This window comes from Phaeoacremonium minimum (genome assembly GCF_000392275.1).
Source record: "Phaeoacremonium minimum UCRPA7 unplaced genomic scaffold PA7_03_scaffold_433, whole genome shotgun sequence".
Taxonomy (NCBI): domain Eukaryota; kingdom Fungi; phylum Ascomycota; class Sordariomycetes; order Togniniales; family Togniniaceae; genus Phaeoacremonium; species Phaeoacremonium minimum.
The window spans coordinates 210938-226641 of record NW_006921335.1 but is presented as its reverse complement, the minus strand read 5'-3'; the positions used below and the strand labels follow the sequence as shown (position 1 = coordinate 226641).

Below are 15704 nucleotides of genomic sequence, written 5' to 3'. Positions count from 1 at the left end.
GTGCCGCGGCGGGTGTGAACACATAGACATACACGGACCAGGTCTCGCTTGCTGTCAGACACAGACACACGCCCGCACGCACGCGCCACGTCGAGTTTTGAAGCCGGTCAGCCGCCCTGACACCACTCGACCCGGAGGAAGGGTACGCATTACTTGCTTTGTGCTGTGCTGTGCTGTGCCTTGTACACCCCGTGTTCTCGTTGGGAAATTGTATGTGCGGTGAGTCCAGGGTCGAGCAATCTATCGGCCGTTCATCGAATGATGATACGCTGAGCCCTCTGGTTGTCCTACCCACCGTTTACGTCCCCCGAAAATTAACTTCAGCAGACGTCACCATCGACGTACCGGGGCCCGGGATTTGCTCTCTCTCTGTTGGTGGCGGGTGTCCGTGATACCATAGATTAGGGTTAGCCGTTTCGTACGGGGGGGACGGTGAAGCCCCCGGGGCGGTCGTAGATGGACTTCATCAATGATGTTGCCGTAAGTGATATTAAGCTTTCCTCGTCCTCCCTCCTCCCATGCACCGCTTCTCCTTTCTTTATCAACCCCTCTCGAGAGGTATTTTCTTCGGTGAGGCAGGTCCATTGTGTCGACTGACTTGCTCACCGACACTCTCAGACGCAAAACCCTCTGGGTGCGAGTAAGAGGCACTTGCCTCACTCCTGCGCGGCAGACTTTCTCGGTGCAACCCCCATTGGGAGGGATGTCAAGAGGAGAAAGAAAGAGTCGGTAGACCGGAAGACCATTTCTCCCGCTCAGTCCAGACGTAGGCAGTACAAGAACTCCGAGAGTGTCGTTGCAAAGTTGGCCCAACACAGACCATCCACCGAGTATCCAGTCGAGGCTTTGAAGACAACATCAGAGCCTTCAGTCTTCCCTAACTTGTACACCGCTGCTCTGTCAGCCACTACAACGATACCAATCTCGGTCCCTCCGAATCAACTGTCTGCTGCTGGCACCACCACAAACCTTCTTGCTGGCGCTCAGAGCTCGCCGGGAAACACCTTCATGCAAGGACAGACCTTACTATCCGGCCAAACTACGACTGATCAGGGCAGAGACGTGACACCACGTAGCAACCTAGCCAACATAGCACCTGTGCCCAACCCCGCAGAAGAAGAGCGACAGGGTCTCAACCGCCACCTCGACCCAATATCTTCACAGACTTTTGCCTGGGCTTCCGGGCCAGAGACGTTGATACCGGTTGCATATGGTGTTGGAATCTTTGACACACTGAACGGTCACCCAGTTGACACCGGTTCCTCTCGCAGCCTGGCTTACCCGGCCGCTGATATCTATCCGGTGCAGGACCCTACTCGGCGCCAGCTGTCTCACGAATCAATTGGACTTTTGAGGTTTCCAGAGTATGCGTTGCTTGAACCTTGGTCACAGAATCAATCGATATCAGTGCTAGCACAGTCGTCCGGTGAAGCACAGGCCGATATGGCAATCACGCAGAGCTCGTTTCGTGTGACGGTCCCGGTCCAAACGGCCATGAGCCTGCGGCAGCCTCTCAGCAATGGGGATGTGGAAGATAACGAACGAACATATGATCGCAGCGATGCTGAGTACGTCATTGTTTCGGCAAATCCTACATTGCTTGGGAACCAAATGACAGGATCCCAGCCTGAGCAGGTTGAGGAGACACCTGATGTCACGAGTACCCAGTCTGCACACGCTGGTTTGGAGGTCAACACCTCGCCACAGGTTGACCCTTCTTGGGAAATCATTGTGCCAGGACAGGACTTGGATGACGATAACCTCGACGACGACGGTCAACCACAGCCCGATAGTCTTGATAAAGCCGAGGTTGTCGGGTCACTTGAAGACATAGACAATTCTGCCGCCGCCTGTAAGATGCCCAAGAGACGCCAGACCTTCAATGAAATAGATCGTCAAGAAACAAGCCGAACTCGCAATATCGGCGCTTGCCTCCGCTGTAAGATGCAGCGCATCCGTGTAAGTTGTGTCTGGTTAGATGGGATATTGATCGAGATATTGATGACTGAGCTAAATAGTGCAAGGAAAACCCAAATGACCCAGAAGGCCCTTGTCTCACTTGCGCGATGGTTTCGAAGACATCTAAGAAGGTGATTCATCGCGTGAGTTGCGTTCGCTACAAGCTGCAAGAGATAACTCTATATCGAACGAGCGGTCTTGGCATCACCAAGCGATGGGAGGGTGTGACCATGCGAGATGTCGATTTCACCGATGCTCCCGAACTTGATATTCGCTTCATTCAAATGGACCAGGGACTCTGCAGCGAGCCCATGGCATTCAGGGTCAGAAGGTTTGTACCTCAGCCAGGGGATGTGCTGTACCGGAAATGGCTTGACAAGAACGACCAAATTCATAAGATGGTTGAATTAGCACCCTATGCTCTCGCTGACATCCACGAGACGAAGGACATATTTGTCAAGTACATAGACAACCATGCATTCGAGTGTCTGCATCGATTCGTCAGCAATAGTCATACTGAGACTCTGGGAAATGCCCAAGATGTCATTCGGGACACGTACACCATGGCTTTGAGCCATTTTCAGTCACTTGGGGTAGGAGTTTCCGCCGCTCCCGCTATTGAGTTAAACTGACGTTTCTCTACGCCTAGGATAACCCGCAGCATAATGACGAGAAACTATTCTTGGCCAACTTGTTTAGGTTCTGGTTCGCCTTGCGTGAGTTCGACTCAGCCTCGGTCCATTTTCTCAACTAACTTGGTGTACAGGACATACAACGGGATCGTCCTGGATAGCGGGCCAGGAGCGACTTGGCATGATTCCGGTGCCCGATCCCAGCTACCCACCCCCTCTCAGGGGTAAAGTCTCAACGCCACGAATGATTATAGCTCAATTCGACAGTATCAACACCCAATTTGTACTTAGAACCCTTGCGAAGAAATTACTGGAGAAACTTGAGAAGTTCATGAAAACGAAGAACACCAATCGTTATCTTACGATCTTTGTATCGTGTTTCATCCTTCTCCACGAGATCTCCCACATGACGGGCGATCGATGGCGACACGGTCGAGACAACGGTGTTGAGGTAAGTCTTGCTTGTCTGCTGCTACCAAGCTAGTTGGGAGATGCTAAACCCTGTCAAGGGAGGGTATTCGTTGCCATCATTTGTTCGAGAACTGCAGGAGAGCGCCAACGTCATTCTCTTTCATTGGCATTATTATAAATCAGGCATTGACCCTTTGTCAATGGACTGGGATCAACGAGCCAAAACACCATTGGCGGACTTGTCCCAGGATGAGATAATGTTCCTCATCAACACGTGGCAGAGGATGAAGGACAGAGGTCAGTATTCCCCATGATAAAACATAGTATACTGATCAGGAGCTAACGTGATTATGCATTAACGTAGAAGAAACAATTCGGAACATGTGGAACAAGGGACTTCACTTTCATTCCCTCTACTTTGTTGCTCAGATGTTTGAGCAAAAGTGGTCGCCGAAGAAGACCTTTGCCGGATAATATTCAATAGAAGTTAACCAATTTTGGCAGAACTCGGCGTAATGTTACTAGACCGGCCGAAAACGCCTGATTACTCTCTCGAGTCGGTTGTTTGGGCATGCCTTTCCCTTTGCTGTAGCTTTTCAGCTACTATGACCTGATGTGGGCGTTTTGCTTTTATGTTTGAGGGTTCGTACCCCCACGAGATCCTCCAGAGACAATCATTTGAGGAACTTGATCTATTGTTGCTGGATTAAAAAGTTGTCTTTCGAATACTTTTTCGGAGGAGGTGGTGGCAATATCGGGTTGGCTTTCAGTTTGGCAGATGAGAGGAGGATAAGGCCGCCATAACAGCCCGTCCTAAGTCGGGCAGCCGCCCCCTAATAGTCGTCACAATAGTCTCTAGTCTTTTCTCTAAAGTGTGACACAAGCGAGACGCCTATCAGAGCCAGTGATCGTTGTTGCAACGCTATTCCACAGGCCCGCGTATCTTGGGACGAATCGGAGGGAAGCATGCTCGCCATCACATGCCTATTAGTGAATCGACAGCGTTGCCACGATAAACCCGCACCCGACTGGTCGAGCAACTTGACCGCCTCCATGGGGACGGCCTTTCAAAGTCGAATGTGTCGTAGCGCAAATTTTCTCACGCACATTTATTGCTTACGCCTGTTCCGTCAACATGTTGAACAAACCAACCAGCAGCAAGACATGGTTCTATTTCCTGATTTGATCGAAGTGCCGGAACTTATATCCGGATCGTCACAACTGATCAGTAAATAACCAAGGTTTGTCCTTGTAGATACAAAGCGTCTCGCTTCCATCGACACACGATCGAGATGTACACACTCAAATGGGCGCCTGTGATGTGGAGTAGGGAACAAAAGCCTAAAGCTGCCCTGAAAGGTTGTCAGACTTGGCGGTGAGCTGGCGAGTTAGCTGGAAGCGGAGACAGCAAATAATAAAACAGACTCGAGGTTGCTGAGAGAATACAGACTTTGCGAAGTCTCGCATAAACTAGTCCAGAAAGGGTTTGTCACGATCACTAGACTGGATCTACCATACTCGAGTAGTATGAAATAGCTGCACAAGGAGACTGTAAGCCTCTCAAAACCTCCACAAGCTCCCGGCTTCTTGACTATATCGACCAATGAGAGATTGATTATAATGGCAATACAAAGTCTTATACAAAAAAGAAATTTCCAAATTAGAGTCTTATACATAATACATTCTTTCATGCCCCAAACTACATCTACTAATTCATAAACTTACGAAGAAGCGGAATGAGTCAGGTTGTGGAGCAGGGCAATCAATTTAGTAGGTCTAGTTCTCAGTCTCGAGGTACGTGTTTGTGACGTCTGGGTGTTTAAATCTCGTCAAACACTGACACTCCGATATCACGCTCTCACGGAACCTTCAATTCAAGACTGTTCCTTGCGGCACCTAAGATCCTGGGAGCTTGGAGATCTGCCGTATTGTTCCATGGCGGATATAAACATAGGATTCTTTAAACGGGGGATTTATGTATTTACCCGCCAAATTTCCTATCGGCGCGCCGATAAGCATTTTGTGGGTAGTCCGGTCTTTTGTTAACCTGTCCTAAACTATTCACGGTGGTTGTGGACAGGACAGCTATCAAAGACCTGCCGCCGCAGCCTGAGCACCCATTTTCTCTACGACTGCACGAAATTGCCGATGCGAGCCATCTGACGCAAACTTCGCACGCATCTCTCGTTTCTTGGAAATATCCTGCTGCCGGAATCTCAACAAGCAAGTGGAGCAGCAGTCTACCTGCATCCCCTCGAAATGTCCGACCTCGACTCCTTCACACTCCTCCCGCTGAAGCTGGACCCGCAATCCAAAGCAGTGGGCAGTACCTCGTCCTCCCGCGCCCTCGAAGCCGAGCTCACCACCCTCAACCAGCTGCACCGCGCGCTGCTGGGCCTGGACGGCGGCGCCCCCGTGCCCCCGCCGCCCGTCCCCGTGAACCCCAAGCGCAGCGCCAACGTCGCCAAGCTCCGCGATAGCGGCAACGGCGAGTACCGCAAGGGCAAGTACGCCGAGGCGATCAAGTTCTACACACTGGGCCTGCAGATGGCGTTGACCCGGCCGCTGTGGGAGCCGCAGCAGCTGGTGCGCGAGGAGGTCGCCAGCCTGTACGCCAACCGCGCGCAGGCGCACATGGGCCTGCAGAGCTGGGCCGAGGGCGCCGTCGACGCCGAGGCCAGCGTGGAGGCGAAGAAGGTCGGCAATGCCAAGGCGTGGTGGCGTCGCGGAAAGTGCTTGTTGGAGATGGGCCGCCTGGAGGAGTCAAGAGAATGGGTAGGCAAGGGGCTCGAGATGGAAGGCGAGGAAGGCGAGCTGGTTGCGCTGCTGAAGGAGATTGAGGGCAAGATTGCCACCAAGGGCAAGACGGCGGCATGAGCATGCCACGATGGGGGAGCCAAGCAGCATACATATCATTGCAGTGCATCTATTGCAGCTATTGGGAAGCACCGAGAACCGTTGTTCTCCCGACAGGGTCACTTTTGAGAGCAGAAAAGGCGTATGGCGTCAATCCCTTTTAGTGTAAACTTGTTGCCGATATTCAGGAAGGGTAAACCAAAAATACTCATTCACAGAAAAGGATGGGACAAGCAAGTTGGTTCGGATTACCAATGTAAAACGTCAAGAAGACAATTCAGAAATCCTTCGGCCAACGATGCCTGTCTTGAGTGTCTCATTCAAAGTCGCAATATATGTCTAAACAGCCGTGCATGCTTGCTTCCCTATCATGTAATCATTCCACACTCTTCATCTCTCACTTGCCCACGGACAAGTCTTGCATCGCGCCTTTCAGATCGGTACAGGAAACATCAAGCAGCCCAAACGCCTTTCAGTGGAAGAGATCTGCGTATACCACCCATTTCGCTTGATTTCGAATATGGGCGTCGAACAGAACAGAATGATAGGCAGAAGAAACGCGACTGCCGGGTTGGAGGTATCATGTGAGTCGGTGGTGAGTGTTTGGTGGAGGATATATGGTGGACTGCGCGAAGAGAAATGAGCGGACCGGAATCAAGTCGAGGAGCACCCAGCTGCCAGCGTGTCCACGACAATGTACCGGTCGCTCTACTTCTGCCGAGGCATCCTTGCCAGCCCGACCGCCATTACAAGAGGAATGTCCTGCCCTGCCTAAACCTCTAGGCATGGGCCATCCATTTGTCGTTTCCATCAATCCTTAAGCCTTCTCCTTCTCCGACAGGTTCTTGGCACTGACAGTGCTGGAGGTGCGCTTGCGCATGACAGCATCCTGGCCGTGCATACGGCGGTCGAGGGCACGCTCCAGCTTGGCTCCGAGGGCCAGCTTGGACATGTTGGCACTCTTCTCCTCGCTCAACACCACTCGCTGCTGGGACAGAGCCTTGTTCTCCATGCGATCGAGGCCCTTCTCAATGTCTTGGATCTCGGCAGTTGCAGAGTCGGTGGTCTTGACGGTCGCAGCAAAGGAAGGAGCCATGCTGTAGGTGCTGTAGCGCACCGAGGTTCGTGTCTGTGGTGGTGAAGACATGGTCAGTCACTGGTGAGTATATGACCATGTGTTGCAAGAGGTGAGGTGGTGAGGAAAAGAAGGCAATGTCGGGCAATGCCGCTTTGTACAATAGACTGGTTACACACAAGAGTGTTGGAGAGAAAGGGAAAGAAAGGCCAGTCAAAGGGGGCAACAGAGGGAATTCCAGGGACAGCAGAGAGGAGAACAAGAGAGGTGACGTACAGAAGGCGCCATGATGGGGCGGGCGGAGTCTAGAGAGGCAGGCATCTTGACTTGCTTGGCCTGGCTTTTTCCTGACTTGGCTTGGAAATGAGTGCTCTGATAACGAGGTACCTGAAACTGGCCTCGGAAGGGGTGGACAAAAGCTGTCGTCTGTCTGGTGGTGGAGGGGCCTGGATGAGGCAGGGAAGTAGCTGGTTGACAGTCGTCAAGCGAAAGAAGGAGGAGAAAAGTTGTGAATCACAGAAGTGAGCGTGATCGGGCAGAAGTCAGAGAGAAGATCCCAACTGCCGGATGTTGTGTGTGGTGGTGGTGGTGGCAGCGGGAGTGGGTGAGGTCGACTGTAGAGGAATGGGGTTCTGTTCTGTTCGCTGCTTGTCGGCGCAGCAGTCACAGTGCCGTAGTTAGGCTCTGGCTCAGGTAAGGTACCTTATTAATGGTGATCGGCAAAGAAGGAGGAGCAGCAATCGAAGTGCAAGGTTCCTATAGACCCCGAATAGTGCAAATGGTGCAGTCTGGCCTTGCTGGCGTGGTAAGGATCACATCCAGATAGAGGAAAGGTGAGGAGGAGAGCGACGACGCTGGTGGATTTGGGGCCGGGGGTGATTTGGTAGGACTAACCAGGGAGAGCGGGTGCAGCCAGGCAGGCACCGTGGGCACTTTTTACGGCGGACGGACAATTGGCAGACAGCGGCTAGCAGTGGAATGAATGGCAGGTCGGGATCTAAAAGCTGACAGATGGCTTGTTTTGTGTCTCACCTATTTACTCGCTAATAAAAGAGACAAACAACCCTCTTCTACTTGAGCAGAGTACAGATAACAAGGACTCAGCAATTGTGAGGTGAGGTGATGGGATGTGATGGGATGTGATGGGATGGGATGTGAGGATGGAACATGAGGCAACGGGGGCGTCCTGATCTCTCACTCAACTCCCAGTTTCCTGTCTCAAAAGGCCTCTGAAGGCCAAAGAGACGCCTCCTTGTGCCTGGGGGATCAGCTGGGTCTGCATTAACCTCAAACACGAGCAGAGGGCGAGGACGCTGTCGATTGTTAGTGCTCTCTGCTAAACTCCTTAGGTAGGAGTGGCTTGTCTGTGTGGGACAAGGATCTTCTTATTTAGCAAGCTGATGGTTCCATTCCAGCCTGGCTGCTTTCTTAACACTGGCACATAGAATCTTTGCACATAGACTGATAAGGGACTAGGATCTCCTATAAATGTATGGGAGTATGGGAAACGGCCCCTGCTAGTGATGGACGGATAAACACCCAGAATATCCACACCACACGTTCTCTTCTAGCATAGTGCCCAAGTCGGTCGTTTCAATTGCACTCCCAATCCCCGGCCGTTTCTCCTGCTTCCCTGCTGTTAGGAAACATCGCCAACTCTGAGCCTCTCCACGCTGTCGTCATGGTTCTGAAGATCCCTTGAGCGTTATCTCTGTACCTTCGTTTTACAGTACTCTAGTGTGCATGATCGTTGGTCGGCTGGGCTCACACAGCTTCGAAGCATGACGGGCTGAACGAAGGGGCTCCCGTCTGTATCTGTCTGATCACACCTGGGAGCCACAGTCATCGCCAATCGCGGAGTACCCCCAAACTCCAACCTCTGGCAGTAAGCGTGCGGGTTATTCCGCCATGTAGATAGCTCAACCTTGCGGGCAAAGACACTCGAGACCGGGGGCCCATGAGATACGCAGTGTGCCATGCCACGAGGCATATGCATACTGAACGGATCGATAACCATAGACGAAAATTGGCCGAAAGATGCCTGCACCGCGGCCCTTGAAAACGACATGGCGCATCCATCTTGGCGTGTCTGACACATACTGCGTAGTATTCTCTCCGTCCCCCGTCCAGGGCTCGACATCATCAGTATGACACTCAATTCCTCCGGATCATACCTCTAGGATAGCCTTCACAAGCCTGACTTGAGGATAAGAAAGATAACGCCATACGTACGAGGTATGGTACAAATTGACCACACTCCTTTTGAGTCCCTTCTGTTTTGACTTTACTAAAGTTACCGTAGTGGCGGGAGAGACGCACGAGGGACGGCAGACGGGCGGAAGAGTAGGTCACCAGCTAAAATTTCATCAGCCCATGCCATGCCATGCGATGCGCTGCCCAGGTGGATGAAGCTAGGCTCGCTAGAGGAAGGGCCATGCAAGGGCGGCAAAATAGCTTCCCTGCGCTGCGTGCTTCACACGTGGCTCGAAGGTACCAATTGGGATCCCCTAGCGTACGGCCTGCAAAGTAGCGCTGCAGCCCGTCCGTCCGTCCGTCCGTCCCACCCGGGTCACCCACCTGCACCCACCATTCACAATCATCAAGCAGCCATTGATTGGCATCCGATCATGTCATGCGGCAGAGGTAGGTAGCCCAGTAGGTTGGGGGACAGTAGTGCATCCCATCGGTGATCGATTGCGTCCAGATATATCGCCAACACCAGACTGGTCATTTTGCGTGCGACATTCCAGGTTAGATACACCTCATTTCTGACGCAGAGGTTGCGCTGCCATCGGAGCTACGCCCGAAAGCACAAAACAGCCACGACGGGAGGCAGGATCTCGCGGTACTAAGGTAGGTGGCAAGGACACTTCAGTATAATAACTACTCCAAAAACGAGGACAAAAAATAACCGATAACATCCTGCTGGTTTGCATTCAATTCATTCTGTTCAACTCAACTCAATTCAGCTCTTCTAAAATGTGTTACACACCTTAAAATTACAGACCTGTTATACAGGTAAACAAATTCTCATCAGGCAAGTACGAACTTCTCGTCCTAATGCACACCTCCCTTCCTGATACCATGCACCTCGTGCTTTCCTTCAAGAAATCCACATCGGCTCTCCCACCCCTTCCTTCATGCCTTTGCTTTCATTTGTGGCTTTTTTTCTTGTGATGAGAAGACTTGCTCTTTTTGGCGCCATAATCAAGCTGAACATCGTACTGCGCTGAGCTCGAACTCTCTCCTTCTGCTGTCGCCGCTGCGGGCTGGGTCCCGTTTGAACGCCCGGCTCCTCTCCGATGAGAACTCGACCCGGACTTGTGCTTGTCTTTTCGGCCCGTGCCGCTTTTCCTGCTTTCATGATACTCTGGAGGAGGCCCCTTGGCGGATGCTGATGCCTGTCAGTATTTCCTGGTCATTCCTCAAGGTCACTATCATCAGAATCGGAACGGAAGTGCAGGAAGGGGCCTCACGGTCTCGAGTACAATTCTTGCAACACCCATGGTCACAGGTCTCAACAAGAGAGTACTCCTCGCTCATGTAATTCCTCTCCAGGACCGGCTGCTGCCGATTGAACGTGCACCACCCCTGTGTGTTTGGGCCTTGGAGACAATTGCAACAAATCCAACTCCCGCCCTTGGCCTTGAACTCGCAGTTCTGCAGAGGACACTCCGAGTTCGATGCCTGCGACACGGCAAAGGTAACGTTTGAACAAGGCGTCTCATATCCCGTCTCCAGGTCAATGAGCGCCGACGGACAGTAGTGCCATGTCACACTCTGGTGCGAGCAAGGATGGTGATGCGGGTGTCCATGGCACATTTTCGCGATCGGCGGCTTGCTCTCGCTGATGTCGAAGCAATTGTGATCTATATATTGGGAAATGCAATACCAACAGCCTGGCAGGGATAGTGATTGCCATTGCCATTGCTTTCTGCCGCGGATAATCAATATTTATATTCCTGGAGATGCGGTTTCGAACTTGTTGAAAGGTCGGTTATTCTGCTCCTCAGCTAACATCACCTTTTTCATGGCCACCCCTACAGCCATTGTCATCGCTGTCCATCCTTACCACGAAGCAATTTGATCTTGAGCATTCATTGGCCGTGTGTCATCGACATGGAGAGAGGAAATACGAGCCACCTCGACGGCAGTCAGTCTCATCACTTCTGGACCCAAGGCGCAAAGATCGGCATCAGTGCGACCTCATCGTTGTCTACTCCAAGAAAGGGGGTCTCGATGTGTTGAAGCTGACTGGTCTGTTGATCTGAGTACGAGATTGCCGCACGGCGTACCAGATGCTGCACATGCTGGTAGAGCACAACAGCCAAAAGTGTCCGCCCGTCCCCGTCGCCGCGGAACATGGACACTGTTCTTGGACCCGCCGCTAGGGGTCCTGTACTACATACAGGTGGAACATGAGTCGCGGTGTTGCAGCAAATTTGATCCATCCACAGCCCCATGGCAGCGTTGACTCAATATTCATCTTATCGCTAGAAATCCGACAACATGGTACTGGGAAACCTTTGGAAGGGACCAGTGCTCATCTTCGTCATGGTTTTACGAGTCTGACACATGACAATACTCAGCCCAGCCCCAGGTCAACTCGCTTGGGGCCAGTCTTGCCGCCTCATAAAAGGATCATGTTTCTCCACGTCTGCCCTCTTGAGCTCTTTCATCCCGAGATCCATCGGCCTGGGCCATTTTCTCTTGGGTAGCACAACGACGGACTCAATACACGCTTCGACCATTCACGACTCGACTCGCGAGATTAAGTTCCCTCCCCATTTCAGATAACCGGCATGCAGTATGCCGCTGAATCGGACCTGCGAATCTTGAGGACATTCCTCCAATCTTTGGTCACAAAGAAAGCCACCTCCACTGCTGAACGGATCAGTCCCATTGTCTGCCGCCGCAACTTTAGCAGATCCTTTCTCGACACTTTCACACACGACTAGGGCGAATTTAGGTCCGTTGATATTCAAGACATGAACTTCAAGCCATGCGATCTACCTCGCTTATTCGAATTGCAAACCAAGTCGTTCTCCTTTACCGGAACTTTGTGGGTGCCAACTCACTACGGAGAATCAGATGCTTGATTGAGTTGTCTAATACAAATCAACTTCTCAGGCCAGTCATCTTCAGATCTTTCAGTCGATGGCTGACAGCCAAAAAAAATTTGTTATTCACAAAGCCAAATGATTCACTAATATCGACTGCTCTTCGAGTCATTACAGACATATTGCATCCTCAGAAACCCCCTCCTGCTGCCTCGCATGTTCGGCAACAGATATGCTCGCACCGGACTTGATTCCCATCAATAATCATGATACAGCTACAGCGCCCTTGTTCATTCCATTCTTTTCCGCACCAGCAGCAGTTCCATAGCCTATTCTTCTCCTCGAATGGACATGGAGAGAGGTCGCATTTGGGCAGCAATGGAGACGAGGCTGCCATGGAAGGATCTCCCTGAAAACTTGGAGGCACAGGATAGGGTATTGACTGAGTCGTCAGGTTGCGGCAAGGCTGTCGCTTAGGCGGTATGGTGTTGCTTTGCGAGGCCGGTGGACGCTTTGACGATGTCGAACTAGATGCCTTCGTCTTAGTGTTGCTGCTACTCACTGCACCACCGTTGTTTCCGCTTCCAGCCCCCTTATTGGAGGCCTTGCTCAACGATTTTGTTGATGTTGGGGCCATCGGAGCATCTGCACAGTACACAATGTGCGTTCTGACATGCTCGCACGGCAGAGTGTATGTTGTTTGATGACACATATTTGGGCTTTCCGGTGCCTGTGAAAGGATATCGGGCCTACTTGTCTGTGTTTTAGTGCGGCTGGCTTCGACATAGGCAAGTTTTAGTCTTTGATCTCATAATGTTGCCTAGGAGGTGCCTCCCTCTCTTTATATATCTCGACATCACCTGACGACTCGGCCCCTTGTCTTCTGAAGGGCTGACGCTTCGATTTAGGTGTATACTATTCTTTGCCGCATCCGGTGGTGGAAAGCTCGAACCTGGAGAGTTCAATAGTCTGCCAGCTTGGTTTCCATTGGCTTTCTTACACAATCTTGATGTAAGCCTTACTGCTTGACTTGAAGGCTGGGAGCAAAGATGTAGTTCGTCTTGGCTAGAAGGTGTATGATCGGGACAACACGGCAACCATGGTCCCATAGGCCACCTGGAGCACGATCCGGTGGGCCACCCAATGTCGCACAGCACACGATTTATTATTACTTCAAGTACCCTATCGTCATGATAAACTAGCACTAAAATGGCAACGCGGAACGGGACAAATAAATAGTCTTACATCGTTTTACAGCTCCAGTCGAGCCCCTTGGCACCTTGTTTGACACACTCGAGCCCCTCCCCTGGGTCCTGTCGTGTCCCACAAGTCCCAGATCCTGCACCATTTATTGCTTCATATATTCTTTCTCCTCGCTAATCGATTCCGTATCACCATCATGTCTTTGACCCCGTATCGGAGCTGGAGATACCACATCGCCGCCTCTCAGCTGAAAAAAACCACTCAGATTGTCCCAATACACGCCAACAGCATGCGCACTTGCTTCCCATGATGAATGCCATCCCGTCGACAAATCACGTTAGACTTTTCTGCATCAAGCCCCTTCGGCGCTATTGTCTGGTCGACAATTCTGGCAGCAGACGTGATAGCAAAGGGCATCTGGGCTCCGTCGCATCGGGTGGTAGCAGGTAGCAAAGGTGTTGCCACCAAGATTGCACCTGCAGCAAATCCAAAACCCGTTCAGGTCCTCCAACCGGCAGACACCCGAATTACAATCTGGGCTTGCTAAGCAGCCACCACTCGCGCAGGGGTTATTGTAGTCGATACTTTGACTCTGGTCGAAGTTCATGTTCTGGCATGGCTGCTGCTGTCCCGACGCCGGATCCGTCGTCGCCGACCCGCAATAGCTAAAATGCACGACGAAGTCGATGTTCCTATTGCAGGGAGGGATATGATGGTGGTGAAGATAGAAGTAATTGCACATGATAGACCACCAGAGAGGTCGCTAGGAAACCTATAAAGATCGACACAGGCAGGGGTTATTGTGTGCGGGTATTTCCGCCTGGAAATGGGCGTTTGATACGTTTTGGTATTGCTTTTTCTCTCCAGTAGTGTGAGCTGACGTTTCTGGACAATGCTGAAGATATCTGTGGCTGAATCTGCAGAACGTCTAACGGTCTATCTGGCTCTACACAAAAAGAAAATAAAGCGTTACTGGTCTTTTGATTTGCAACGGGTAGCGATCTTTAAAGAGCAACTGCCACAATCTCAGCGCTTAGGCGAAAGACCAAATTCGACACACTGCGTTTCAAGACGTAGGGTTATGTCTTAAGAACCTGGTACTGATGCTTGCGGCCTATCAAATTCCTCGCACGTTGCTGTCTTGCCGTAATACCTCTTCAAACGACTGATTTAAGTTGAGTGTTTGTCGTAGAAAGTTCGAGCTCTGTCTTAGCAATGGTTCAAGCGAGATATTTTGTTGCGAGCTAGATAAGTGTGAGGAGCATGTTATTCCTGAGATCTGCAAGTAGCGAGCTGCAGTGTTCCTTTTATATAGCTTCCAGTGTCTGTCTTGGTGTCTATTCCTCACTCGATCCCACACTCTGCCCATGACTGATGTTCAAAATGGCAGTCATACCCGGTGTTCTCGAACCATCGCCACGCGGAACAGGAAGCATCTGGAGTCATTGCTCCGCACAAATTATGGGATCATAAGAGATGTCTTTTCGCAACAAACAACACTTAGCTTCAATATTTGCCCGCTATTGTCTAACGCACCCAAGAGAACCTTCCTTTTGTGTGCAATCCGACACATGGTATTTTCATGCGCACCGGCCTTCAGAGTGGGTAGGTATGTGGCCACAGTCGGGTCCCAGAGTAAGACAACCTGCGTCGCCGGGAGACACGGGGGTGAGACATCATGCTCCCTTTGGGAAAGTTTCCTCACAATGGAGCCCTTTTAACTCGTGGAAACCACTGTTGTGTTTGAGCGTTGGAACGAAGGATCGGTGGCTTTATAGAACGTCATTCACTGCTTATACATCAACGCATTTATTCTAAGTAGGAAACGAAGCCGTTTCTTGTTTTATGCTACCAGAGACTCAGCACGGGAATGAGTCCACCCTGCGCAATTTCGGGGATAGACAGTGAATAGAATAATATTTTATACTCAAGTCAGGTCCATACGGTGGCTCAGCATTCCTTTGATGCTTCAGGTTCGTTCGAGGTGAATGATATGGCGTATTGAGTGGTGGTAGGACACGTCGCAGTACCACAGCATATAAGGAATATCTTCCAATTGAACCACAAGATTATCATGTCAAGCTGGATAGAATTGTGGCCTGATTATTGCGATAGTCAAAGTGATACCTCATAGGTCCCTTTCGACGTGAGCAAAGATAGTGGGAACTGGGGGCGAAATTCCGACCAATGCCACTGCGGTGTTTTTCGAATTTCGCCTTGAATCTTAGACTCCTGCATGGTGGATGTAAAGGTTCTAGACCGGGACGTGGTTCAGTGTTACTTTCGGGCATACACACTGGAAAGAAACGTGGCAAACGCATGGTTGACAGGTGCAGCAACAAGCGCACCCGTACCAAAGAGGCATTGTGGGTAGCCATGATCACCCAATCACAGTCACTTTACCAAGTGAAGAGCGATCACAAGTGCTACAAAAGCTCATGATGTACCAAGAACTGCCTACCAAGGATGCAAAGGCGTTTGCTAGGGTGGTGGGACAGTGACTTATTG

At 51.2% G+C, this 15704-nt stretch overlaps 3 protein-coding genes across 3 annotated transcripts; 2 read left to right on the top strand and 1 right to left on the bottom strand.

The window, feature by feature from the left end:
• Positions 1–1525: 1525 nt before the first annotated feature.
• On the top strand, positions 1526–2713 carry UCRPA7_5763 (putative tetratricopeptide repeat domain containing protein; the record flags this gene model as incomplete). Its single annotated transcript, XM_007918307.1, has 4 exons — positions 1526–1568; positions 1619–1959; positions 2019–2552; positions 2609–2713. The coding sequence occupies 4 exons, from the start codon at positions 1526–1528 to the stop codon at positions 2711–2713; spliced, it is 1023 nt and encodes a 340-aa protein (XP_007916498.1).
• A 2548-nt stretch (positions 2714–5261) lies between these two features.
• Positions 5262–5879, top strand: UCRPA7_5762 (putative translocation protein sec72 protein; the record flags this gene model as incomplete). Its single annotated transcript, XM_007918306.1, has 1 exon — positions 5262–5879. The coding sequence occupies one exon, from the start codon at positions 5262–5264 to the stop codon at positions 5877–5879; it is 618 nt and encodes a 205-aa protein (XP_007916497.1).
• Positions 5880–6675: 796 nt separating this feature from the next.
• UCRPA7_5761 (hypothetical protein) lies at positions 6676–7005 on the bottom strand (the record flags this gene model as incomplete). Its single annotated transcript, XM_007918305.1, has 1 exon — positions 6676–7005. The coding sequence occupies one exon, from the start codon at positions 7003–7005 to the stop codon at positions 6676–6678; it is 330 nt and encodes a 109-aa protein (XP_007916496.1).
• Between the last annotated feature and the right edge of the window lie 8699 nt (positions 7006–15704).